This window comes from Oryx dammah, unplaced genomic scaffold (assembly GCF_014754425.2).
Source record: "Oryx dammah isolate SB20612 unplaced genomic scaffold, SCBI_Odam_1.1 HiC_scaffold_12, whole genome shotgun sequence".
NCBI classification, from domain to species: Eukaryota; Metazoa; Chordata; class Mammalia; order Artiodactyla; family Bovidae; genus Oryx; species Oryx dammah.
Genome location: NW_024070196.1, coordinates 24,881,117 through 24,907,227, shown reverse-complemented (window position 1 = coordinate 24,907,227; position 26,111 = coordinate 24,881,117). Strand labels below are relative to the sequence as shown.

The window sequence follows — 26,111 nt, the reverse complement described above, 5'->3', positions numbered from 1 at the left end:
TTCTAGTTATAAAATTTTATATAGTTGGAATAAATAGTGCAGTATACTTAAGTTAACTAGAATATAATAGCTGGTTATTCTCTCTGATAAAATAGGGAAAGCAAATATAGCTAAAATATATCAATGTGTAAGCTAAATAGACAATTTACTTAGGCTATATTCTCCTTGGACATTTCTCTTACTATCTTCAAAGTTCTTACCCCATCTAATATTTTTAAAGTGCTTGATATAGCTCATTATATCTTCTTATTGAAACATAATCTTCTGTTAACTTTGCAGTGTTTTACAGAAACAAATATTTAAACATGTTGACTTGAATACCAGATTATAACAACAGAGGAGAAAAATTGAAATGTCTCTGTTTCACATTTCTTTGAGTCTCGATTAGAAGATCGTGGTAAACTGGAGACCAAGATGCTTAAAGGAGATTCTGAATAAAGTAAAGAGATTAACATTTTGGAAAATAGCATATCTGAAGAGAGTCTAAAAAGTTTGAAGAACTGCAGATTGCGAAGAAAAAGGGATCAGTAACAAAGCAAATGTTACGTGTTTAAACAAATATGACACAGATAAGATAGCGATCAGTTAATCTGTCTTTATTGAGAGCAGAAAAGAAAAAAAAAAAATGGATCTATATTGAAACCTGAGAGATTTAAATGGCATGTTATGGTAAATATCCTGACACCGACATTGGTATTTGCTCCTGAGAGATATGGAAACACATTACTGAGAAAGCTTTACAAACTACAAACGTATGCATATGCCAGCTGTGATTTGGTGGAATAGCACTTTCTAGTCCTGTGATGTATTCCCGAAGAATGCTTTTCTGACACTGGGCCTGGTTGAAAGGAGTGAGGGCATGAGGCTCAATTTTGCTAGGGGAGAAAAGAAAGGCAGTTGAGAAAGCCTTGTGCTTTTATATATTTCCTTCCCTTCCTGTTTCTACGTAGATGACTTCTTATCTTTTCTACTTTGGAATTTTGGAAGGGAAATATTTGGTTTCTTAAATCCTTTTTTTCCCGTCTCACACCTGGAATTGCAATGAATGATTAAATGTCTAGGAACAGAAATTAAGAAATCATAGTTTTAGAAGGAAACTTGGGAAAATAATGCAAAATCTGAGTATGAAAATGTCTAGTATATTTTATGTATGTGCAATAAATACCATTGGGTTTGTCTATTAAATGTATGTATTATGACTTAAAGATTTAAGACTTCATATTATATAATAATATTTTTTTTAAAAGAACCCATGGCTATAGATTTCAAATATATGAAGATATTTTAAATATTGTAAATCTCTTACTTCATCAAATATTGATCTTTTCTTCATTGAGTTGGCTTGTTTCTCTTATAATAAGAATTTTCTACTTTAGATTATTATATTTTCCTCTGTTGAGCAATTTTAAGGAAAACCCTTGGTATTAGTTACTATGAAGTGGCTCACAAATAAAATGAAACAGCCAGCATTAGTGATTCAAGATCAAGTTTCCTACTCTCCTTAAACCTAGTAGTGATATATGCTTTCTTAATTATTTTGGAAGATATAGCAAACAGGCTATATATGATCATTATATCTTGGGTTGATTATTTTGGAGAGTAAATTAAAATGTAGCATTAGCATGGTAATGTGGAGGCATGAATTCATTACACACTTAAGAAAGGAAAAATAAAGGAGAATTGTGTTAGCTAAACATTAATGCTAGATTTAATAATAGTAGCAACTACTACTGAATGCCTATTTAATATAGGCATGAGAAGATGAAATAAGGTGATAGTTATTCGCATCAGTCAAGGGTGATAAAATAAGCTCTATGAATTTCAGGTTATAGTACATAATTTTAAAATTATTTTAAAATATTTTATGATTATATAAATCCACTCAGTTTTATATAGGTAAAGGGGGTTTAGTATTAGACAATGTGGCAATGACTTTTTTTGGTAAAATGGAGTGAATTTAACTCCTTTGAACTTGAATTAAGCTGAAGATTTGAGAAATATACATTTTAAAATTATGAAATGATGGGAAGATAATTATTTCTCCATTATAACAAAATATTGACTATTTAAATGTTACTGGGAAAAGTATACAATACATTTTTAAATGCAAGTTTACTTTAGAATTGGTTTTAGGAAAATACTTGACGAATAATTTCATTTTCATCTCGTACTTAAAACTGAGCCCAAAATCTAGAAACACCATTCTGGAGAACTTAAATTATTTTAAGTTTGGAGGAATTTTGTAGGAATGTTTGTAGGAATTTTTTATAGAAATTGACTTATAAATGCTCATAAAAAGTGTGCTAAGGTATCTAGTTTTGTGGAATATTGCCTTCACTTTAAACAAAAACATTTAATGTAGTTCACAAAGGGCATATTCTATTGCTTTGAAATTAATTTTAAATCTATGTCTTTTAAAAAATCTTTTAAAGTGTTTCGTATTTCAACTACTTTCTAATTCTGAGGGGTAGACATCCATAGGTACTTTTGTTTGTAATACTGTTCTTTAATGCCACGGCCATTTAAAACTGTAAAAAGGTTTTTAACCAGCTGTTTCAAACATGTCTTCCCAAACAGTGTGACCCACATTCAGGAAAACTTATTATTGAAGACCTACTTTATTGGGGCATGGTGGTCTTCAGTTTTGTTTGCCCTAGATCTAGATTATATGAATGTTCTGAAGGCTGGCCAAATATGAAGATGATTTTGGCTCGTGAACTCATCAGAGTGATGTGAAAATAGGATCGATATCATAATTTAAAATATGTAATAACTGAATCAACGGAAGTACTCCTGGAAGATATCCAGAGGAAATATTATGAGAACTCTGGTTGAAAAATGTGTAAAGGGCATCTGATCAGCTTTATTACTGGTGATCACAATCTTGGGCATCCTTACTCTGTAAGGACACTATGCTTCATGCACAGATCAAAAAACTGAGTTTGGGTCATCTCAGTGACATTTACTCTGGGCCGTGTTAGAAACATGCAAAAGCATTTTTAATTATTGATATCCCTCCACTCCACACCTCATAATACCTCATACAAACCTCCTTTGAAATAATTTTGAAAAACTGAATGAACCAATCTCAGGCATACTACAATGCCAATGAAAAGTTTTCTTCTTTCTTTATGAAGCTGTTCACCTAGTTGAACTGTGGTGTCTTGTTGTTGTTGTTTAGTTGCTAAGTTGTAGCTGACTCTTTTGTGACTCCATGGACTCTAACCCACCAAACTCCTCTGTCCGTGGGATTTCCCCGGCAAGGATGCTGGAGTAGGTTACTATTTCTTTCTCCAGGGGATCTTCCCGACCCAGGTATAGAACCTGTGTCTTCTGCATTGGCAAGTGGATTATTTACCCCTGAGCCTCCAGGAAAGCCTGTGGTGTCCTTAGTAAGTACTTTAAAAATACTATAGTCATTATTTTCAGGACAGGGTTTTCTAAGCATCACTAATTTTATTCATTTTGACTATATGATAGTTTGGAACGGTTAATTTCATAAGACATCATTCTCTGATTTTGTTCTCAAAGTATGCATGTATTTCCTTTGGACGCTTAGCTTTCTACAAAATTACAAGAGTGGATCTTTATTCTGATCCTCATGTCAAAAAAGTGAGGTGTACTTAATAGCTCCAGTTAGACAGCCGGTCTGCCAAGGTTCACATACTGACCCAGTCTGTTACTAGCTGTGTGACCTCTGTAATTTCTTTAACCTTCCTGGAACTCATTTTCCTCATCTGTGACATAGATCCTCAAAAGCTCATTGTGGAGATTAAATTATTTAACATATTAAAGCAGTGAGTGCCTGGCCCAAAGGAAGCACTCATTAAGTGTTCAAGGCAACCATATATTCACTTAAAATTGGAACAATGACATCAGCCTGAGTATGGAGAAAATTTAAATTCTGGGTTTAAATAGAACTAATTATGCTTTCTTTTACTCCCAAAGAAAAATCAGACTCCAAATGTTCTTTTCATGATATATCACTATTTTACATCTGCACTATATATTCTTTCACATAATATATATGCTTTAAAAGTACAGTATGACTATTTTCCTTTTTCATCTGTGAAACCAATAAAATGCATAGAAGGGAACCAAAGGCATAATGCACAGCAAATACTGAAGTTTATTTGTTTCATAATGATGTTAGTCACAAAGCATGGTTATAACTTTTAACACTTCATTTTCTCATTATTTTACTTAACTTCTGCATTTCCAGTGAGTGAAGATATTGATTATGTACAATAAACAGTAAAAATAATCTGACAAAGAATACTCTTTTTTGGAACAACGGATTTGTATTTCATACAGAAAGCAGTAGAATATATTTCATATTGTAGAAAAATAGAAAACATATTTTTTCAAGTCAAAAAAATTTAAAAATGATACAAACAGATGGCCATATCCAATTTGACTTTATCTGAATTTTGACAATTGTACTAACCCTTTAGAGTAAATTCTGGCCTTGGGCAGGATATTGTTATTCCAAAGAGTTCTGATAGCTCTGGGTGAGAGACACAAACACTCTAGCTCTAAAATTATCACACAAAGTAAATGTAAAGAGTCTATTAGTGTGGAAAATTTGTCTTTCTATAAGATATACTAGGTATCTATGTCTGCCATAAATCAGTCTTTACAGACAGAAGCTCAAAGTTTTTCCTACCTCATTTTTCTTCTTTAAAATCCTGTTATCTGGTAAACCTGATTCTCTCAGTCAGCCTTATATTTATGTTTTTAGACTTTTGTCTTTCAAAGTCAGAAAGAACTAGAAAATGATGTCATAAACCCTTTTGAATAATGCCTGGAAAAGCGCCCAAATTTTACTTTTTGTTTATGGCTTATTCACTGGACTCTCTCCAGTATAATTCTCATGACTTTATGATTCTCTCTGTTTTTTGTCTTCTGCCTTCCACTTCAGTTTTGCGTGAAAGTGAAAGTGTTAGTTGCTTGTTGGTGTCTGACTCTTTAAGACCCCATGTTCCGTAGCCCACCAGGCTCCTCTCTCCAGGCAAGGATACTGGAGTAGGTAGCTATTCCCTTTTCTAGGGGATCTGCCTGACTCAGGATTTGAACCTGGGTCTCCTGCATTGCAGGAAGATTCTTTATCATTTGAACCACCAGGGAGGCCCATTATTTTCCTAGAAAGCAAGAGGCCTAACAACTAAGTTGTTGTTAGGTGCCCAGTTATGTGCACCATATGTGCTTATTTCTTTTTATGTTTGGCTCCTATGAAAATAAAATTTTCTTATTTTTTATAAAATAGTGAAATTTCCCTGCATTTATAGTGCTGTTTCCCAGCTATGAAAGAAATGACATCTTAAAATAGATTTAGCTTTTTTTCACCTAATATATTCGTGAATGATATTAAACTATCAACTGTATTAAGCATCATCTCTCAAAATGCAATGGTTCGCAATGATTCTATGTTCTAAGTTTACTTTGCTAGAATAAAATGACTTTGGTTATCTTTGGGAAAGATCCCTAAGAGCAGGGGTCCCCAACCTCCAGGATTTAATGGCTGGTGATTTGAGGTGGAGATGTAATAATAATAGAAATAAAGTGCACAAAAAATGTAAAACATCCTCCTCCACCCTAGTCCATGGAAAATTTGTCTTCCACAAAACCAATTCTTGATGCCAAAAATGTTGGGGACTGCTGTCTTAGAGTGTAATCAAAGAAGAATTTATAGAATTCTCTTTTGGGGCCAGTATTGGAGAACTATGTGATTTTTAACTGATAGACAAAAAGTACAGACTTTCATGAAGAAAAGTATGGGATTAGAGAGCAAAAAATTATGAACTGAATATTCTAGGTTTCTAAATCTTTAAATGAAATCCAGAATGAATATTGGAAGTTAAGTTTGAAAGTCATGTTTTGGATAAATTCAGACATGATTTGAATGATAATACCAATTGTAATAATAGCTAACAATTGTTAAGAACTTAATATGTCCCTGGCATTATTCTAAGAACTTTTCAGACATTAATGCATTTAAATCCTACAACAGTCAACTAAAATAGGTATTCTTACTGTCCCCATTTTATAGATTATAAAATTAAGAAAAAAGAGATGGTGGGGAGCCAGCCCATGGTGTATGTTGGCATCTGATTCTAGTGTAAACATCTCTAACCAATTCACTGTTAAATCCCTGGCTTAAGAAATTGGACACTAGAATGAAGTCAGCATGGATTTGTTGCATGAGGTTTAATTTTTCGTGTTATACTAACAGAGAGTTATTGCAGTTTCTAACTTTGTGGTCATATGAGCCCAGTGGAGAATGAAAATGAAAGGATTAGAGAAATTTTTTGTGGAAAAAAAATATAGCATTAGAATTCTAAATGTAACAATAAAAGGTAAAGGAAGTATTAATAGTTATCAGGGAGAGTTCTCAGGGCTTCCCTAGTGGCTCAGACAGTAAAGAAGGTAAAGAATCTGCCTGCAATGTGCAAGACCTGGGTTTCTATCCCTGAGTTGGGAGGATCCCCTGGAGGAGGGCATGGCAAGCCACTCCAGTATTCTTGCCTGGAGAATCCCTATGGACAAAGGAGCCTGGTGGGCTACACAGTCCATGGGGTCACAAAGAGTCCGACATGACTGAGTGACTAAGGTAAAGGGTAGGTCTCAAGTCTTGAGACTGGATGATTGGAAGAAGATTGCATCTGCAATCTCACAGTTGTGAGATGGTGTGAAAAACAAATGTGCTTTCTTTTTTAAATTAAGATACTTAGACATGAAAAGTAGACACTGTGAAAGACGATAACCAAAAATACTAGTAGGTTGAGATACAACAGAACTTATTTTTGCATAGGAAATATTTGATCTAATGTATGTATCCTTTAAGATGGCTCAGTGGTAAAGAATACCAATGCAGGAGACATGGGTTTGATTCCTGTGTCCAGAACATCCTCTGGAGAAGGAAATGGTAACCCACTCCACCATTTTTACCTGGGAAATCCCATGGACAGAGGAGTTTGGTGGACTACAGTCCATAGGGTCCCAAAGAGTTGGACACAACTTCGCCAGTAAGCAACAGCAACAACAATGAGAACTTAATCACTTTAAATATGTTATTTTAAACGCCATGATTAAAATTGTCCCTGTGTCATCACGATTTCTGTGAGTTGCAGACCAGATGCTTCTAGGGACTGATTTATTTTACTTGTGAATGTCTCTCTGTGAAAAAAGAAACCCTGAAGCAGTATTTTATTCTAAAAAATATTCACCAAAATCTTTATGTAAATCATATATAAATCTTATATATGATTAATATCAGTCTGTGATCCTTATAAGCCTAGTTTGTCTTTGTCAAAATTTGTGAGAAAAAAAATGTCCGATGCTTTTCTAGAGGTTCCTGGTTTTTATTGCTGCTGATAGAACCCGAAGCTTGAGGTTGTTGGGATAGAATGACTTCTTTTAGCAGCTCATAAAACTGCTTTTTTCTGTCACAATTATGCTTAGAATTGAGTTATCAGCCACGAAACATCCAGGCAGTCGTTTTGGCTGCAAAACATTTTGTTACTCTTGGAAGATTTAGGGTGATGGAATGCAAACTATTTCCAGATGTGTGAAGTATAAACTCTGGATCCTTGTTTTTTCTCTGTGAGAAGACACAAATATGCTTTCCTTTGCATTCCCTGAACCCAGGCATTTCTTCCTAATTCATCAAAATTAATGAAAACCCCTCTACTTTTCTGTTTGACTTCTATTGTCAAATAATTAGAGAATATATTTACATCCATAAACATTTGACTGTAATATTCTCCACTTTAAGAATGTTGAGAGGCTTTCTGTTTTGGCTGCAGCAATTCACATTTTTATTAGCTTTAAGGGCTTTTTTGTTTAAACCCTGCCTGCATGTTTTCTTTCGTGCCATTCAATGATTGCTGGCTCCTTTATACACCACTTTTCCCAGGCCCTTATACTTTGGCATTCCTTTCTCCTTTTGGAATGCTCTCTCATCTACAAATCCTCTCCCCACCATGTCTGCTTGGACATCTACTCATCAATCAAGATTCAACTTCTTTTACTTAAATGGGAAGTCTTCTCAGACAACAATATATATATATATTCTCCTTGTAACTTCTTATAGGTTTTATATGTAATTGCTGTTTTTAAAATATCCTGTAAAACTAGTTAAGCTGTTGGAAGAGTAGATCTCTTAGATAAGAATCCATGTATACCTATTTGAAGGTCTCAAAACCCAGAACTTTGTCTGGAGTGAAGTAAATACCCATAAAGGCTTATTAGACTACCAATGAATCAATAGATGAAACATTCTGAAACCAAAAAAGCAAGTGCATTTTTTTCTCCTTAGTTACTTAGATATCTCTGCAGTTAACATAAATTAATACAATTACAGTAATCTCTGGATGGGAAAACAAATAACTCCCCCCAACATAACCATATCCGTTCCTAACATACACTGTCCTGGATTTCATCATCTTTCAACCTTCTATGATTTTCATGTTCTTTTATTCTGTCCTTATGTATTTTTTCTTTTCTGATTGTATTAATAACCTCTTAATCCTCATAGTTCGGTATCACCAACTGCTAATGTCACTAGTCTATATCTTTTTTATTGTCTGTCACATATAATTCACAAACATATATATAAACATTAAGTAAAAATAAAGTAATCTTATACATGAACATAAAACACAATCCACTACAGAGAAACAAGTATGAGCAAGAAATTGTTGATAATTCAGGACAACTATGGCTAGAGACAGTTTTTCTGGCTTTCCTGTAGGTCTTTGGGGTTTTTGTGTATTTTTAAATCTGGTGTTTTTGCTTTTCATAATTTTCACATAAGTTATTTTCAAATTTTTTCTTTATGGCATTGGGGCAACTAAAGAATATCTCAGATGCTTTTTTTAAACAAAGATGCAAAATTTTTATGAGAACTTTAGTATCAGATATGTAGGTACATTCATACTCTAGTCATATTTTATTAATGATATAGATATGTTACATATAAATATACATTATTAATACTATTTAACCAGAATCTCTTACTGGCCTTAACAAAGGTTAATTATTTAAAATTTGAACTTGTTCCTAGATTTATTGTGATACTTCCCATAGATAGTAAATGTACTACATGACTTTTCCTTTTATTTTTTACTTTTATTGGGTGGTTAAATATTTTCAGTAATTAGGATAAACCTTAATCGAACACAAAGTTTATAGTTATGGAATGTAATATAACTGTTTAAGGATTTAAGCCTTGTCATTTAATTAGAACATAACTAAAATGATTTTTAATGTTTAACAAGCATGATAATAATCTTTTTTAGCAATTTAGCATTTTTGTGATGTTTTAAAGCTGGGTTTGATTCACTGCTTATCAGTTTTCAAATCTCTAATTATCCTATTCTAGATTAATTTGAAAGGCCAAGAGGGAGGTAGTTTAATGAGTTTCCAGAATAGAACTGAAATGAGAATGTATATTTAGGTTTAAATTTTAGAATAAATAATTAAAAATTATACTTCTTACGGAAAGAAGAAAGAACGTTTAATCAAGTATGCTATAGCTACCTCAAAGAACAAGTATCTGACTCAAAATCAGAGTTAAAATTTAATTATAATACAAAAAATTTTAAATGACAAGATTGTATTCATGTATGATCATAGATAACTTATTTTTTTATTTTATCTCCTTTTGAATTCTGCCATTTTAACTTTAAAATCATTTTAGATGGAAATATGTACAAAATTTATTATATGACACAGTGCTATGGAATAATTAGAGACTATAGTATAATATTTTTCTAGGAGACACAGTATATTTTCCTAAGTGATAACTAGTATCATATGTGGGATCTTGTAACTGATACTTTGAGACTAGGGTTACCAGATTTAGCAAATAAAAATACATGATCCCCAAATATTGCATGGGGTGTATTAACAATCATTCATTGTTTTTTCTGAAATGCAAATATAACTAGACCATCTGTATTTATTTGGCAGCCCCACTCAATAAGTTATTGATGCTGATGTCTATATTCTTAGATTCCTAACCTGTTTAGTGTTTTGTTTTTGTTTTTTTTCCCTAGATACAGAAAACTAGTGGTTATCTTTCACTTTTCAGAGTGTTAGCATTTCAGTCCTCTTCTGACCATGTAATTCCTGTTATTAATTTGTTGTTTGTTTTGACATAGAAGCAACTGAATGATGTTAAGGGAATTCAAGTATATTAAATAAATAGGCATACTTTTACACACAGTTTCTAAGTCATGTGTGCTGTCTCTATTTTTTTGATAATAACCCTGTAAAAGACATGCTATTAGTATAATATTTTATTTACCAGCCCAAAGATTTTCCACTTATTTTCATAGCTTAGCTATCTAAAATGTTAAATTGTTTAGAAGTCTTATCGTTGTTTAAGTAGGCTATTAGTGGTTAATAAATTATATACATGACTATATATTTCTAAAATTAAGATCTTATGCATTTATTCTTAAAGTTTTCCCATCTTTCATTGCTGGAATTTCTTCTTGGTTTCCACATAAAAGATGAAGTTGTGCATGTCACTAATGGTTGGTTTAATATTGTGATAAAGTGATGTTGGTTGTTATCTTAGTACATTGTGGTAAAATTTTCCAGAATTTTTTTCAATGACATTATGAACATGGAAACATTAGAGTTTCATTTCCTAAATATGTGCCTATGTAGCTTCAGAGATTTAAAAAATAATTCTGTCTTCAGACTTAATTGTGAGATACCATTGAGGCAGAGGGTTTTGTCAAAGAGATGATGACCAAAGATTTCTGGGTGGGGACATGTCCTATTACTTTTTCCTCCTCAGGGAATATTCGTTAAGCTTACAAGGCAAAATTTCTGACATTTCTAGATAAGTTTGTAATACATCCATTGAATCTATAAAATTTTATGCAAGTACATAATTATGATAAAATTTTTAAGCATATACTTTAATGTCAAAGTTAAATTCTTTAGTGTTTAAAAAAGATATTTAAAATATTGACAATTTTTGTGTCTAGATAATTACCGTGTTTTTAAATATCTTGCTTAAATCAGTTCAAATAATGATAAAGTATATTGTCTAATTAAAGAAGTTAATTACTATCAATATTTTTTCTTGTAGATTTAAAAACACTCTTATTTAATATAATTAATTAGAGACAAAGATTTTTAAACAAAACAAAATTGAGTTACTATAATTACCTCTACCCTGTTAAAAGTATTAATGATAGTTGACCAAGTTGCAGTAACCCATAGAATAGATATTTCTTGATGAAATATCTTATTGCCATAGCAGGCTTCCCAGGTAGTTCAGTGGTAAAAAATCCATCTGTCAAACAGAAGACTCAGGTTTGTTCCCTGAGTCAAGAAGATCCCTTGGAGAAGGAAATGGCAACCCACTCCTATATTCTTGCCTGGGAAATACCGTGGACAAAGCCATCTGGCAGGCTACAGTCCATGGGGTCTCAAAGAGTAGGATGCAACTTAGCGACAGCACCTGCATCACCTTTAATAAGAATATAGTTTTAAAGTATACATACACATACACATCACATATACATCACATACACACAAATACAGACAAGTATGTAGAAACTTCTAGAAGCCTGTGGATCCTCTATCGAGAAGAAATTCATGGTGTTTCTGGAGACTCTCTTCCTCAAAACTATGTGAAGGTAATGGTATTCTCTCATACTTTTGGACTGTGCTTGTAGACAAATAGAAGCCCGTATTTTCAAGGCTATTAAATCTTTTAATTAACAACAAAACAGGCTTTAAAAATAAGTTCCAAGCAATACTAAATTCTGAAATTTTCACAGGTAGTAAATTCAGGACTTTGCATAGTGTATGAACTCTGCTTCATCTCAAGGGTAACTTCCAGCTTATGAATTTAATTCCATCTTTGCACAAACCATTCTTAATAAGCAAATGAAGTCCAATTTATTTTTATTTTCTTATCTTAAATTGATATATGGTCTACATCATAGCTAAAAAATAAATGTATTAGTAGCTAGATTCTTAGGTAAGATGGTGACTATTTAGGAGTGTCAGAGTTGCTAGACTTAAGTGTCAATGTTTATCTCTTATTTTAGAAATGATTCATTTTACTCACTTATTGATGTACATTTGTAATCCACAAAACTACACTTGCTGATTTCTTATCTCTTAAAATACCCTTGAGTTTATTTTTTAATTTAATAGATATTTAATAACTACAAAGTATATTGTAAGCCTTGCATGCCTATATAGATTAAACTAAAAATAAAACATTTGGCTTTTGAAGTGTTTCATAAGAAATATGAATGTTCTGAAGGCTTTTTTGAGTCATTTATAAAAGATTAATCAGGTTTACAGGTGGAAATCACCTTCTCCAAATGAACTCTTTCTAGATATATTCTATAATCTCTTAACCCTGTCAAAGTAGAATAAAGAGATATATTGTTTGATGGAAGGAAAAAAATAAATTTAACATGAGGGTGGTGTGAACAACATGAAATAAATATAAGAACTCGATTACATTGCTCTGAGCTACTGTAGTTAGAAAGACAATCTATATTATACTAACAGAAGGCTTTTGGTCTTTATAATTCATAATAAAGCATAGCATGTAATGGTTTTAATTATATACATATCTAATTTAAAATATTTTTGTAATTTTGAGAGGGGGAAACATAATATGAACAATATGCAACTATATTGAAAAAGAAAAGCAAATATGGGGAAGTGGAAAGATAAAAAACAAAACACCAACTTTTAATAGTTAATGCAATTATGCTCATTTCAGAACTTCAGGGTTAAAGAGAAAAAAAAAATTCTTTAGAGACATTTTTGAAGAGAATCTTCAAAAATGGTTTGAGAATGAGACAGAGGAAAGTTAAAAGAACTGATTATTCAGCTGGAAAGATCTCTAATGGGGGCTTGCTTTTAAATGCTCTTTCAGTTTATCATAGGCTTTCACACAGGGAACAGAGAGCAGGTGTTTCAGACTCCTACAAGGGGTAGCAGGCTTAAACTCTTGTGTGCTAGGTTGACTTTATACATAAAGAAGTGTCCTGACCGTGAGACTCATGAAACATTTGAATGACCTCCCAAGTCGCTTACTGATCTCAGCTTCTAGAAGTTTTTCACTGTAGTGGAGAGTCTCAATCATGTGGGATATCTGAAGGCTGTTCTTTCTTTCAGTGGCAGAAATAGATTAGATCACTTCGTAAGCTTTATTTATTGCTTTAGCTTCTGTGATCTACACTGTCATAAAGTATAAAAGGGTATTATGCTTCTTGCTACGCAAGCAGAGGAATGTGACTATCCAAATGATTAAATTGTCATTTTAATATATCATACAAAATTATTTTTCACCAGACTATTATTAAATGATAGTATGCTGAATGAATAGAATACTACTAGTGATTTTTTTCAATTATTTTTGCAACATACATATTTACAGTCATTCTTCTTAAGTCATTAGAATTTTTAATTATTTTATAAATTACTAAAGGCAACAACACAATTCTCCAATATAAGAAAAAATTTGCATCATGGAACTTTCATTAAAATTGTACATATATGCTAAAAATATACATATATACATGGTAAATATACACATACATATATGCCAAATTATGAGAAGGTGGGTATTTGAATCTCTTCTACATTAATAATCATTTTCATATGTAGTTAAGACTGTAAAATAGCTGTCTTAAATGTAACATTTTTATGACTCATTATGAAGAATAAATGCAGTGAATGAATCGAGGTAAAAAGGAATGGCAGTCATCCTTTTCCTATTACTTTTGATTTGACTGAAAGTAAAATATTTCATTCATATCAAGTGATTAAATCCCCACATATGCTAATGAACAGCTAAGGAAAAATGCATTTGTGAAATGAAAAGAAAAAGCAGAAATTCTTCAACTATGCTTTGATAATTCCAAAATATATATAGAATACATCAGAAAGCATAGAGATTCAATGTATTTGACCCATAGTCTCTAGCCTGAAATGTAACAAATGCATTAACATAACAGTTAATACTGTGGAACAACTGTCCTTGGTACAGAACCTAAAATGTAAAAAGACTGATTTTTCTTTTTTATTGTGTGCTGCTTGTTCAACCTTAATCCATACACCACCTAAAGAATAATTATTATTCAGTATTCAAACTTCTTAAAAGTTTTGAAACAAGATGTATAACTGTAACTTTTTTTCTAGCTTGTCTGAAGTGAAGTGAAGTCGCTCAGTCGTGTCCGACTCTTTGTGACCCCGTGGGCTGTAGCCTACCAGGCTCTTCCCTCCATGGGATTCTCCAGGAAAGAGTACTGGAGTGGGTTTGCCATTTCCTTCTCCAGGGGATCTTCCTGACTCAGGAATCAAACCCGGGTCTCCCGCATTCCAGGCAGATGCTTTAACCTCTGAGCCACCAGGGAAGCCCAACATTTAGGGAATTAACTTTTGAAGTAAAAGAAATCTTCCCTCTCCATTCTAATTTCTTCCGACCATCAACCTCAGTCTTTACACTTGTCTTATTCACATTTGCATTCCTGAATTAACACATAGGTGGGAAAAGGTAAATTTAATGAAAGGTGGTTTATATTATTCAGAGCACTGCTCGAATAGGTGCACTTTAAATAAAAGCATCACACATGTAACCCTAAGCAACAATAAAATAAGCCTTTTAAGTTTTTGTTTATATTTCAGATATTAATTATAACTGTGAACTATTTTCATAACACTATTTCTTTTGGTACTCTATCTAAATCAAATAAACATATAATATCTATGCTAATAGCTTTTTTCATAAGTGATCTTTTAACCTAATTAGAAATATTTTACTGATTTAAACCTATGTTAGGTTCACTAATTTCTGTATTTATACTAAGATGCATATATTCAGTATAATTCATTTTTTTCACATAAAGTGTTGGCTTATAGGTTGAAATAGATTATTCCTGACTTTCTTTTGTTTTTGAACTTTGTAGAATGATGGTTCTTATAGATCAATAGTTTCTGATTTATACTGTTTAAGAAAAAACTTCAACCTGTAAGTAATATCTCCAACTTATTTTGAAAACAAAAATTATATTATTTGTAAGATGATGGTATATTCTGGGTTGTTGGAAAAGTGCAAGAGTATGGCTTGTGTAGTTATTAATAGTGCTCTCTTTCAACCAAACAGTTGTTCAGTTTAGACAGTAAGTTATTTGATCACAGCAACCATATGTTCTAATTCATTTTATAAGCCCAAGTTTCTATAATGGCTAAATATTTTAATTTCCTGGAGAATTTTAAATCTTGCTTGATATATACAAAATAAAGCATTCATTCATATTTATCAAGTTTATCATGAAGCAGAGAATTTGAACACAAGGGCATATGGAAAAGTAGGATTTGATTTTTCAAAAAAAGCAAGGTTTCTATTTGCTCTAGAGTACTATGTGTAGCATTACGACCAGGTAAGTTATAATAGCCACCATGTGGTCACCTGTTACAGCTAACTCATTTTATAATTCATAATGTTATATATTATAAGATACATTTTGATTATTTTCAATACCAGTTACTACACAGAATAAGTATATGCTTGTTTTCACTTTCATTTCTGTCAGTGGTGGTACCTGATTTTTACAGTTTTATTTGATGTCTTTTCTAATAAGGGAACAAATGAAGAAATGCTTGATGATCTAGTCAGGAACTGAATTTTTGAGGAGAAATAAATAAGATAGTCAACAAAAATAAATTAAGAATAACATATAACTTGAAAATCTACTTGAAATGAGTAGAAATACTGTACAAGGGGAATTGAACTCATCAGCGTGTTCTTACGCTTGTAAGAAACAGTAAAAATATAACTATTCACTGGATTGAAGCAGTTCAGTTATGTTATTTAGCATAGCTCTTAATTTCTAATGAGATAGACATACATATGTTTTTTAATCACGATTGAACGATCTTGATTTTCAGCACATTTTTATTATATATCTTATGTGCCAGATACTGAGCTAAAAGACAGTTTCTCTTCTCATTATGCTCAAGGTCAAATATTACAAAAATAACGAATAACTGGAAAGAAATAGCCTTTATTTTTTATAAATAAATAAAAACTTAAGTTCATAAATCTACATGATTGAATCTGGATATTCTACTTCAAAACTCAATAGCACATTCAATAATATCTTTTTCTCCCCTCTACCTCTTCCCACTTTAGGAGAAAACTGATTCCTTTGAGGGGTTACATTTACCTTAAAAAATTATAGGCCATAAAAAGTTTTGATCTTTATATAATTCTAAAAAATTAAACCTTAAAAATGTGAATCATGCTTTAATTTTTAACTACATAAACACTTCCTGGTATAGTTTTCTCTTATTATATGTAGATTAAGTGTAAGAAATATAGAGCTTATTAAATTAAATATATATCTAAGTTATTCATAGATATCCTGAAGGCTTATTCTGGAAATGTAAGGACTACAAATTTTTCTTCTATTCTGACTGTGCATAGATAGTGAAGTGGGAATTGTTTTGTATATAACCTTAAAAAGTTAATAACATAATGGGGGTTGGTATTTAAAGCTCACATTTCACTTGCAAAACCGATTTGTATAAATGTCAAAATTGTCATTTTCAGAAAGTCAAACAGCAGAATGACTATGACTATTAGAAGCCAAAGGGACACGGAAATATTTTGCCATCACAGGGGTCTTTTACAGGGATACAGCTTGTTTCTTACTGTATTTGTTTCTTTTACAATAATGTACAATTCTAACCACCAAAAGTCAGGCTGTTTTTCTTAGAGTATTTTTCTTTTCTTTTTCACAGCACGGAAAAGGATATGCTAGTCAATTCTACAGGACTTACCTGAAGCAGCATGATTTGCACAAAGTCGACCAACAAAAGCATCAACTTTTCAACTTCATTTATCTTGGCCATCCAGTTAGTTGTGTGTAACTGAGTATTAGATTGCCGACAGAGTATCATGGCCAATTATAGGACCTAATTGCTCTCAGCAGGCCTGAGAAATGAGTTGAAATGTGCAGAACTGTAGAAACTTTAGGCAACTGATTTTGCCTCTCCGATCAGTGTGTGCCTGTTTACAGCACTATATATCTTTCTCTCTCCAAATGTCACTGAGCCCTTTAGATGTTTATATTCACCACGAGAAGCCAGTCATAAAGATAAAGGAAATTTGTGCATTATAAATGCAATATCACTGTTTTAAACTTGACTGTTTTATATTATTTTTTGTGATCAAGTGTTCCCCAAACTATTCCAACTTTACAAGAGAGATTGTGATTATGTTCTTTTCACCTGTGGGTTATAAAAAATGTTGTATTCCGAAGACCCACAAAATATCAAAGACATTCTGTAGTTTATACACCGTGTTGCAAAGTGTTTACTGTATTATTTCAAAGCTTCTAAATAAATATAAAATATATATATTATATTATATAATTTTCCTAAAATGTGGTACAACTCAGTTGGTTTTTAAATGGATTCATACAATCCGCATCATATAATAAAATAAAAGGTAATTCAGGGTCCCAAAGATAAACATACGAAGGAAAAGAAAATCATAAATAGTTTCCTCCCAGTTTTCATATCCTTTTCAACCCTGTTTTTCCTTGTTTAAAAAAAAAAAAAATGAAGCTCCAAGCTACAAAATTTTGTCAAGAACTCGTACTGAATTTTCAATGCCAAAGATATAGCTGTCAATGTTATCAAAAGAGCACTGAACATGTACTCTCAAAATATCTAACAATCTAATTTCAATTCTACTTCTATGACTTTGAATTTAGAATCATTTAAAGCTTTTATAAAGAATCTATACATTTACCTGTATTTGTTGTTAGCAAAAAAAAAAAAAACAACAACAACAACAACACTGGTGTCTGTACATTTTGTGGTGTAAAATATGTAGCTGAAAATTATTATTTTAAATGAAGTCTTCAATCATACAACTCACACAATTTTATTTTACATAGTTTTGCATAGCTTCATGACTTCTAATAACACATGCTACACATATAAAATCTATAACTCTATATGAGTATATAGAGATACATAAATATCTAAACTGGTAAAGAATAACTATGAAATATAAAGGATCTCTAAATTTAAAACAAATAAATTTGAGATAGAAACATGGTACATTACTGTTTCAGCATTATCTTATGTGTGAGAATTATAGTTTAAATGTAGTCATTATTTTATTAAAGATAAAATTCTTCATGAGTCAGCCTTGAAAAGTGAAGTTTTCTTTTTATGTTTATGTCAAGTTGATTATTAAATTTAGTAATCTGCATTTTCCTCTTTTACATATATTCCTTTTATTATACTGCTGTTTATTGCTTGTTAAAGTACAAATAAGAAAGGGAAAATCAGATGTGAGATAATCTTCTAAGCAAAAACCAGCTTTGTCACAGTTCCTCTCTAAAAAACTCCTTCAACATTACATCTAAATACTTTCCCAACCCAAATTGCAGACTGATTTTGAAATATTTTCCTTAATTTTAACTGATCGCATGTTCAATGATAGTTTGGGTCTGTTATTAAAGAACAGACTAAACTTGACACATAACAAATGTCTTCCACCTAATTTTATGTCATTTGAATGGGAATATTTTCCTAGATTTAACAGTAAAATGCATATGAATATGCATATATATTCCTAGGTCATTGCTGTGTATATTTGAGTGATATCTTGGTATCACTTGTTTGTCTTATCAAAATAGATATTAGGTATGTCACAATCCCAATCAGTTTATGTAACAAAATAATCTGTGTAATGTTCCAGGTTTTGGGGGACCTTTTAAAAATATTTGAAGCTAATCCATCACATATGACACAAAAAGCACACACACTCCCTAGAGGCAGTAGTAGAATTTTCTCAAAACTTTTGCATTACGACATTAATATTTTGGATGATAAACTCTTTTAGTAAGAGACTATATGTTTTAAAATAATTTAACTGGAAAAAAGTCTGTTCATTGTAATTGCTTTTTAAACAAGAAAATTATTTTTTTGTTGAATTACTCTGCTTTAATTAAAACATTTCACTCACAATTTTACAAATATGGGGGGAAGCCCACATCCATCAGACTTATTACATGCATTGAAAATATGTTATACTCTAAGAATTATATTAATTCATCTGGCCAAAAATTTATTTTATCATTTATTCTTTCATCTCATTGAATATAATCCCCCTTGAATCAACTTCTCATATTATATGTTTGTCTATTTTTTTTAATATATTGTAGTAAACACATACTAAATTTTTTGCCTAATCTGTGAAAAACTAGAATGATTTAAACATGAAATATTAAATGATTAGTTATTAATCTATTCACTGCAACCAGCATAAATCAGAAGTTACAACACAGTAAGCATATGACTTTATTAAGTTGGCCAAAATGTTAGCTACCAGTGAGGGGGATTTTAAGAGGGAAAGATTCAACCAACCAATAATGAAGTTTTCCAAATGAACATTTACTAGGTTTGTATGAAAAGAAAAATTAGAATAAGTTTTCTATTTAATCTAGCCATCCTTATATCCAATATTCCATAATTTTATACATATCCATGCAAAACAATATCCAAATTATTAGACAATATTCCATCAATGAATTATTTCAGAAAAGAATAATCATGACATTTACTCCTTGTTAACATGGTTAGTTTTAGAGTAGTAAAAAGTCAATATTTTCCTGTGGAAACAGTGTCTTGATGTTTCAAATGTATGTCAAATGACAATTTTTAGAAATATTTCATCCATATATAAAACTCTAATTTTTAACTTGTGAACATAATTTCGTGAAATCATTTTAAATCAGATATTTAAATATTGCATCAGAATTACTTTACAGATATAAGATGTGTATATCATTACAAGCATATCATCTATCTCAGTAAATACTAAGGAAATATGTATATTTATTTTATGAAGATATTAAATGCAATGCCTTTATCAAACATTGCAAATTAAGTGCTACAGTAGAAGATTTAAATATTTTAATTATTTTTTCTCCTGTTTCATTTCTTAATAGTGTTATAATTTTCTGTCAGATCTTTTGTAATGTAGAAACCCTCCTGCATCTCCAGTAAGAGGAAGAAAGAAAATCCTTACAGTTTTTGACATAAACTTCAGTAGCTGTGCATTAATTGTACCATTTAACTTCCAGAAGTTATTTACTGGAGTAAAGTTCATCTTTAATATAATTATTCAGTCAGAATGTTGCAAGTGTTCAGCAAGATAAAATAGTTCATGATAATAGCACTGTTATTTGTCATTGCATGTGGTTTTTTTTCTCCCCTTTATATTTCTGTGTGTGTTTAATATCCAAGGAATTCAAAAATACTGAAAACATTGATATACTTGATAATTTTTCTGAAAATCTTATATTTTTCATATTGCAATTTCTTAGGTTATCTTTTTCAACTCAAATTTTGTAGTGGTAAAGGCTTTGCACTTAACATCCTTTTTATGTTCCTTTTTAACAAGGAAAAACAGAAAATTACAAAATTCCATATTTTTTATGCCATGAAGTAGTAAAATTACTTTATATATTGTTAGCATTTCAAGGAATATCCCTCATACAAAACAACAAAACCCTAAGACAGTAATTTGTGAAACTACTGTTACTTATTTTTATTTTCTTCTAAAACTTGGCATAGGTTTTAGATTATAACATCTATGAGAATGGGTGGTGGTTGTTGTTTGTTGTTTAGTCAGTAGGTTGTGTCCAACTCTTTGCGACCCCAGGGACTGTAGCCTGCTAGGCTCCTCTGTCCGTGGGATTTCCCAGCCAAGACTACTGGGGTGGGTTGCCGTTTCCTTCTCCAGGGGATTTTCCTGACCCAGGGATTGAACCTCAGTCTCCTGCATTTTCAGGCGGGTTCTTTACCACTGAGCTACCAGGGAAGTCTGTGGGTTGCTGGGTGCCGCCAGAGTATTGCAGGCAATAATATGACTAAAATTCTAATACCTTTAGTGTGCATGCATGTATTTCTAACCACTGCTATTTTTAAGTATTTGTAAAATTAGAAAAATGGCTTTTATTTCTTGAAAACTTGTCACATGCTTAGTTTGAAGTTTTACACTCGAGATGTTTTTGAGTTGCATGAATATAATGCATTAATAATGCAAAAAAATTAAATTTTCACATGAGACTCAAAAATTTCTGAGTGACAGAACTCAAACTTCCAATACATTCATACATGCTTGAGCTGAAAGTAAGCAGGGAATTTCAGCTCAAAACACATTTTTGAGACAGTTATCTGTGAGTGAAAACAGGGTATTATAACAAAAGATGAGTTTAAATCTTAACTATAGTGTTTGTAACTGTGAATGCCATAATAATACATAAGTAAAATGAGTGTAAATGTAATATATTATTTTATACTGCTGTATACATATGAAATAAATAAAACTAGGATACATATTATGCCATTTTTCCATGCATGGGTCTTCCACTTACGCCTGTGGGAGCTTTGAATAAAAATCAGTGGCAAAATGTGGCCCTAAGTTTAAAAACAACTAATGCTGATTTAGTAATTTTAGTGTTAATGTAACAGGTCTAAGGGGACATCTGTTCAAAACCAAGTCTCATTTGAAGCAACATATGCTAGGTTTAAGGGATTTCACTATATTTATAGTTTTGAAAGTAGGCATTTAGTTCCATATGAGTCTCATGATAGCCACAATGAATATTTTATACATGTATTTTTCCACCTAATGTTATATTTTCTTAATTTTTAAGTTGTAGTAATACAAAAGTCCACAAGGATTAAAACAAAGTTATATGTAGGATATAAGTGCCTTCAAGCAATAAAAGAAAAAAAATTTTATCTGAAATTTTAGAAGCAAACTCTTTCATATTTAAAGTGAATGGAAACATTAAAAAAAAATCATATGGGTATCATTGCCCAAGTTGAAAACATGAATTAAGGTATAGAATTTTCTATAATGTAAAAGAATCTGAATGATTCATACAGAAATTTATGTTCTTTAATAGCTAAATGGTAATAGAAAAAAATGTGTGCTTCTTAACCCCATGTGTGGTTTGCATAACTTATTTTCTTGAGTTCAAACTACACACATCTGGACAGAGGTTCATGTTATGAAACAAAAAGAAAAGACTAGGTATATGAACATGTAGTAAAGCCAATCTGATAATGGAAAAGAACTAAATAAAATATGCAGGAATGATGGTTCTCAATTAAATGTTAACAGCTACAACTACAAGTAGCTTTGGTTCCCCTGTGCACCTGGATCTCCTATCCTTTACTATTATCTGCCCTGTGAATCATATCATGGACTCTTCTATTTAATCCAGATTATGAATTTTCAGAGGTAAAGTTAAATTTTATTAGATTCTCAGCATATATTAAGGTTTGACAATGAGGGGATGTAACATGGTAATATCGGTCTTCAAGAAAATTCTATTAATAATTTGCTTTGGGAACCAAAGATATAAGAAGAGACTATTAAATAATAAAATGATCAAATAAGTCAGTGATCACATTTGTGGTCAAAACCCAACATTGAATTGTGAGAGCAATTCAATATATTAAGGCAGTAGCATAAGATCAAAAATAAGTATTTAGGACATGAAAAACATCAGTTCAGTTCAGTTGCTCAGTCGTGTCCAACTCTTTGCGACCCCATGGACTGCAGCACACCAGGCCTCCCTGTCCATCACCAACTCCCGGAATTTCTTCAAACTCATGTCCATTGAGTCGGTAATGCCAAACAACCATCTCATTCTCTGTCGACCCCTTCTCCTTTCACCTTCAATCTTTCCCAGCATCAGTGTCTTTTCCAATGAGCTAGTTCTTCACATCAGGTGGTCAAAGTATTGGAGTTTCAGCTTCAGCATCACTCCTTCCAATGACTGTTCAGGACCGACTTCCTTTGGGATTGACTGGTTTGATCTCCTTGCTGTCCAAGGGACTCTCAAGAGTCTTCTCCAACACTACGGTTCAAAAGCATCAGTTCTTCAGCACTCAGCTCTCTTTAGAGTCCAACTCTCTAATCCACACATGACTACTGGAAAAATCCATAGCTTTGACTAGATGGACCTTAGTTGACAAAGTAACGTCTCTGCTTTTTAATATTCTGTCTATGTTGGTCATAGCTTTTCTTCCAAGGAGCAAGCATCTTTTAATTTCATAGCTGCAGTCACCATCTGCAATGATTTTGAAGCCCCCCTCCACTGTTTTCATTGTTCAGTTCAGTTCAGTCGCTCAGTCGTGTCCGACTCTTTGCGACCCCATGAATCGTAGCACGCCAGGCCTCCCTGTTCATCACCAACTCCCGGAGTTCACTCAGACTCACGTCCATCGAGTCCGTGATGCCATCCAGCCATCTCATCCTCAGTCGTCCCCTTCTCCTCCTGCCCCCAATCCCTCCCAGCATCAGAGTCTTTTCCAATGAGTCAACTCGCCAAAGTACTGGAGTTTCAGCTTTAGCATCATTCCTTCCAAAGAAATCCCCGGGTTGATCTCCTTCAGAATGGACTGGTTGGATCTCCTTGCAGTCCAAGGGACTCTCAAGAGTCTTCTCCAGCACCACAGTTCAAAAGCATCAATTCTTCGGTGCTCTGCCTTCTTCACAGTCCAACTCTCACAGCCATACATGACCACAGGAAAAACCATAGCCTTGACTAGACGGACCTTAGTCAGCAAAGTAATGTCTCTGCTTTTGAATATGCTATCTAGGTTGGTCATAACTTTTCTTCTAAGGGGTAAGTGTCTTTTAATTTCATGGCTGCAATCACCATCTGCAGTGATTTTGGAGCCCCCAAAAATAAAGTCTGACACTGTTTCCACTGTTTCCCCATCTATTTCCCATGAAGTGATGGGACCAGATGCCATGACCTTAGTTTTCTGAATGTTGAGCTTTAAGCCCTTTTTCACTTTCCTCTTTCACTTTCATCAAGAGGCTTTTGAGTTCCTCTTCACTGTCTGCCATAAGGGTAGTGTCATCTGCATATCTGAGGTTATTGATATTTCTCCTGGCAATCTTAATTCCAGCTTGTGTTTCTTCCAGTCCAGCATTTCTCATGATGTACTCTGCATATAAGTTAAATAAGCAGGTGACAATATACAACCTTGACGTACTCCTTTTCCTATTTGGAACCAGTCTGTTGTTCCATGTCCAGTTCTAACTGTTGCTTCCTGATCTGCATACAAATTTCTCAAGAGGCAGGTCAGGTGGTCTGGTATTCCCTTCTCTTTCAGAATTTTCCACAGTTGATTGTGATCCACACAGTCAAAGGCTTTGGCATAGTCAATAAAGCAGAAATAGATGTTTTTCTGGAACTCTCTTGCTTTTTCCATGATCCAGCAGATGTTGGCAATTTGATCTCTGGTTCCTCTGCCTTTTCTAAAAGCAGCTTGAACACCAGGAAGTTCACGGTTCACATATTGCTGAAGCCTGGCTTGGAGAATTTTGAGCATTACTTTACTAGCATGTGAGATGAGTGCAATTGTTGTTATCCCCATCTATTTGCCATAAAGTTATGGGACCGGATACCATGGTCTTAGGTTTTTTAATGTTGAATTTTAAGCTAGCTTTTTCACTCTCCTCTTTCACTTTCATCAAGAGGTTTTTTAGTTCTTCACTTTCTGCCATAAGGGTTCTGCATATATGAGGTTACTAATATTTCTCCCAGCAATCTTGATTCCAGCTTGTGCTTCATCCAGCCCGGCATTTCACATGATGTATTTTGCATATAAGTCAAATGAGTAGGGTGACAATATACAGCCTTGACGTACTCCTTTCCCTATTTGGAACCAGTCCATTGTTCCATATCCGATTCTAACTGTTGCTTCTTGACCTGGACACCGATTTCTCAAGAAGCAGGTAAGTGATAGGGCCCACATGGGGTCTTATTGATAAGATGGCTCCTTACATTGACCTCTCAAACAAAGATTAAAATCACAGTGATCTGTGAGACTGACCAAATTGTCCAAATGGCATGCTGTTATCTCACTGGTGCCTATCTTCTCAAAGCTGTGAGAACACTAGATTCCAGACCTCTGGCTACATGACCATCCCTTCAGAGAATTTTTTATTGATGGGATACAAGAAGGACTCCATCAGAAAGGGAGGACACCTGTTCTCCTTAAGAGCCAGTCACCCTCTCCTTTCCCTTTAATAAATTTCCCTTTTCTTGCCTGACTGCCCAGCTTGCTCTCTTTTTCTCTGCACTTGCCTTACATTCTGGTGCTGAAACCTGGGAGGGAAGATCCACCGCAACTGGGTGGGCTCCTCTCACAAGCCCAGCTCCAATGGCCCCTCCCTTGGACCTTGCTGAGAAACTGTGCGAGCTCTGGGACATGACTCTCCACTTGCCTTGCTACTGACATCCACACACAGGCCCACATTTCTTCCATCGGTTGCAAAGGTGAGTGAAATCACATTCCCTCGGATTCTCTCTCTCTCTCACCTCTTTCCCAAGTCCTAGCACTAGGCGGGAGGATCCCCATGGCCCTCAGGCCCTCTGCCTTGTGCCCCATCTGACTTGGGAATAGGGGGCACCCATTTCAAAGCAGACTATTATTACTCTCTGAAAAAGTCCTGAGAACGGGGATGCCTCTTCTCTAGGACTTTTCTCCTCACTTTGTCTCACCCTTGTCTAACCTTCCTATTTGGCCACAATGGGAAATTCTCAATCCCAGCCCTCAAAATCTAATCCTCTAAAACGCCTTCTCGGAAACCTAAAAGCCTTGGGCTTCCAAGGGGAGATAAGACCAGAAAGACTTATTTACTGTTCTAACACTGTCTGGCCTAAATAGAGACTTGATGACAGTTCCCAGTAGCCAGAAAACAGAACTCTCCATTATAATACTCTACGGAACCTCGATAACTTCAGCCGCTGCTGCAAGGGAAAGTGATTAGAAATCTCTTATGTTCAGGTTTTCTTCGCTCTCAGCTCTCTCTGTGAATCCTGTTCTACTTCTCAAATACTCTTAGCCCACTCTGGGCCATATCTTCCTAAGAAAATGTCTCCCAATCCCTGTTTAGACTTTTCCTCTTCCTTCAACACTTCGGACCACAGCCCACACCCTGCAGCTCCCAATCCCCCTGCAGCAGCTCCAGATCCACTTTCCGATTCCACCTGTCTGGA

At 33.3% G+C, this 26,111-nt stretch overlaps 1 protein-coding gene across 1 annotated transcript in view; it reads left to right on the top strand.

Moving 5' to 3' along the window:
• Positions 1-22,022, top strand: part of PCDH10 (protocadherin 10) — a 45,884-nt gene extending 23,862 nt beyond the window's left edge. The window contains exon 5 of the mRNA XM_040250507.1: positions 16,798-22,022. Within this exon, the coding sequence (XP_040106441.1) occupies positions 16,798-16,817 (20 nt within the window). The 3' untranslated portion in view covers positions 16,818-22,022. The remainder of the gene's footprint in view (positions 1-16,797) is intronic.
• Positions 22,023-26,111: the final 4,089 nt, after the last annotated feature.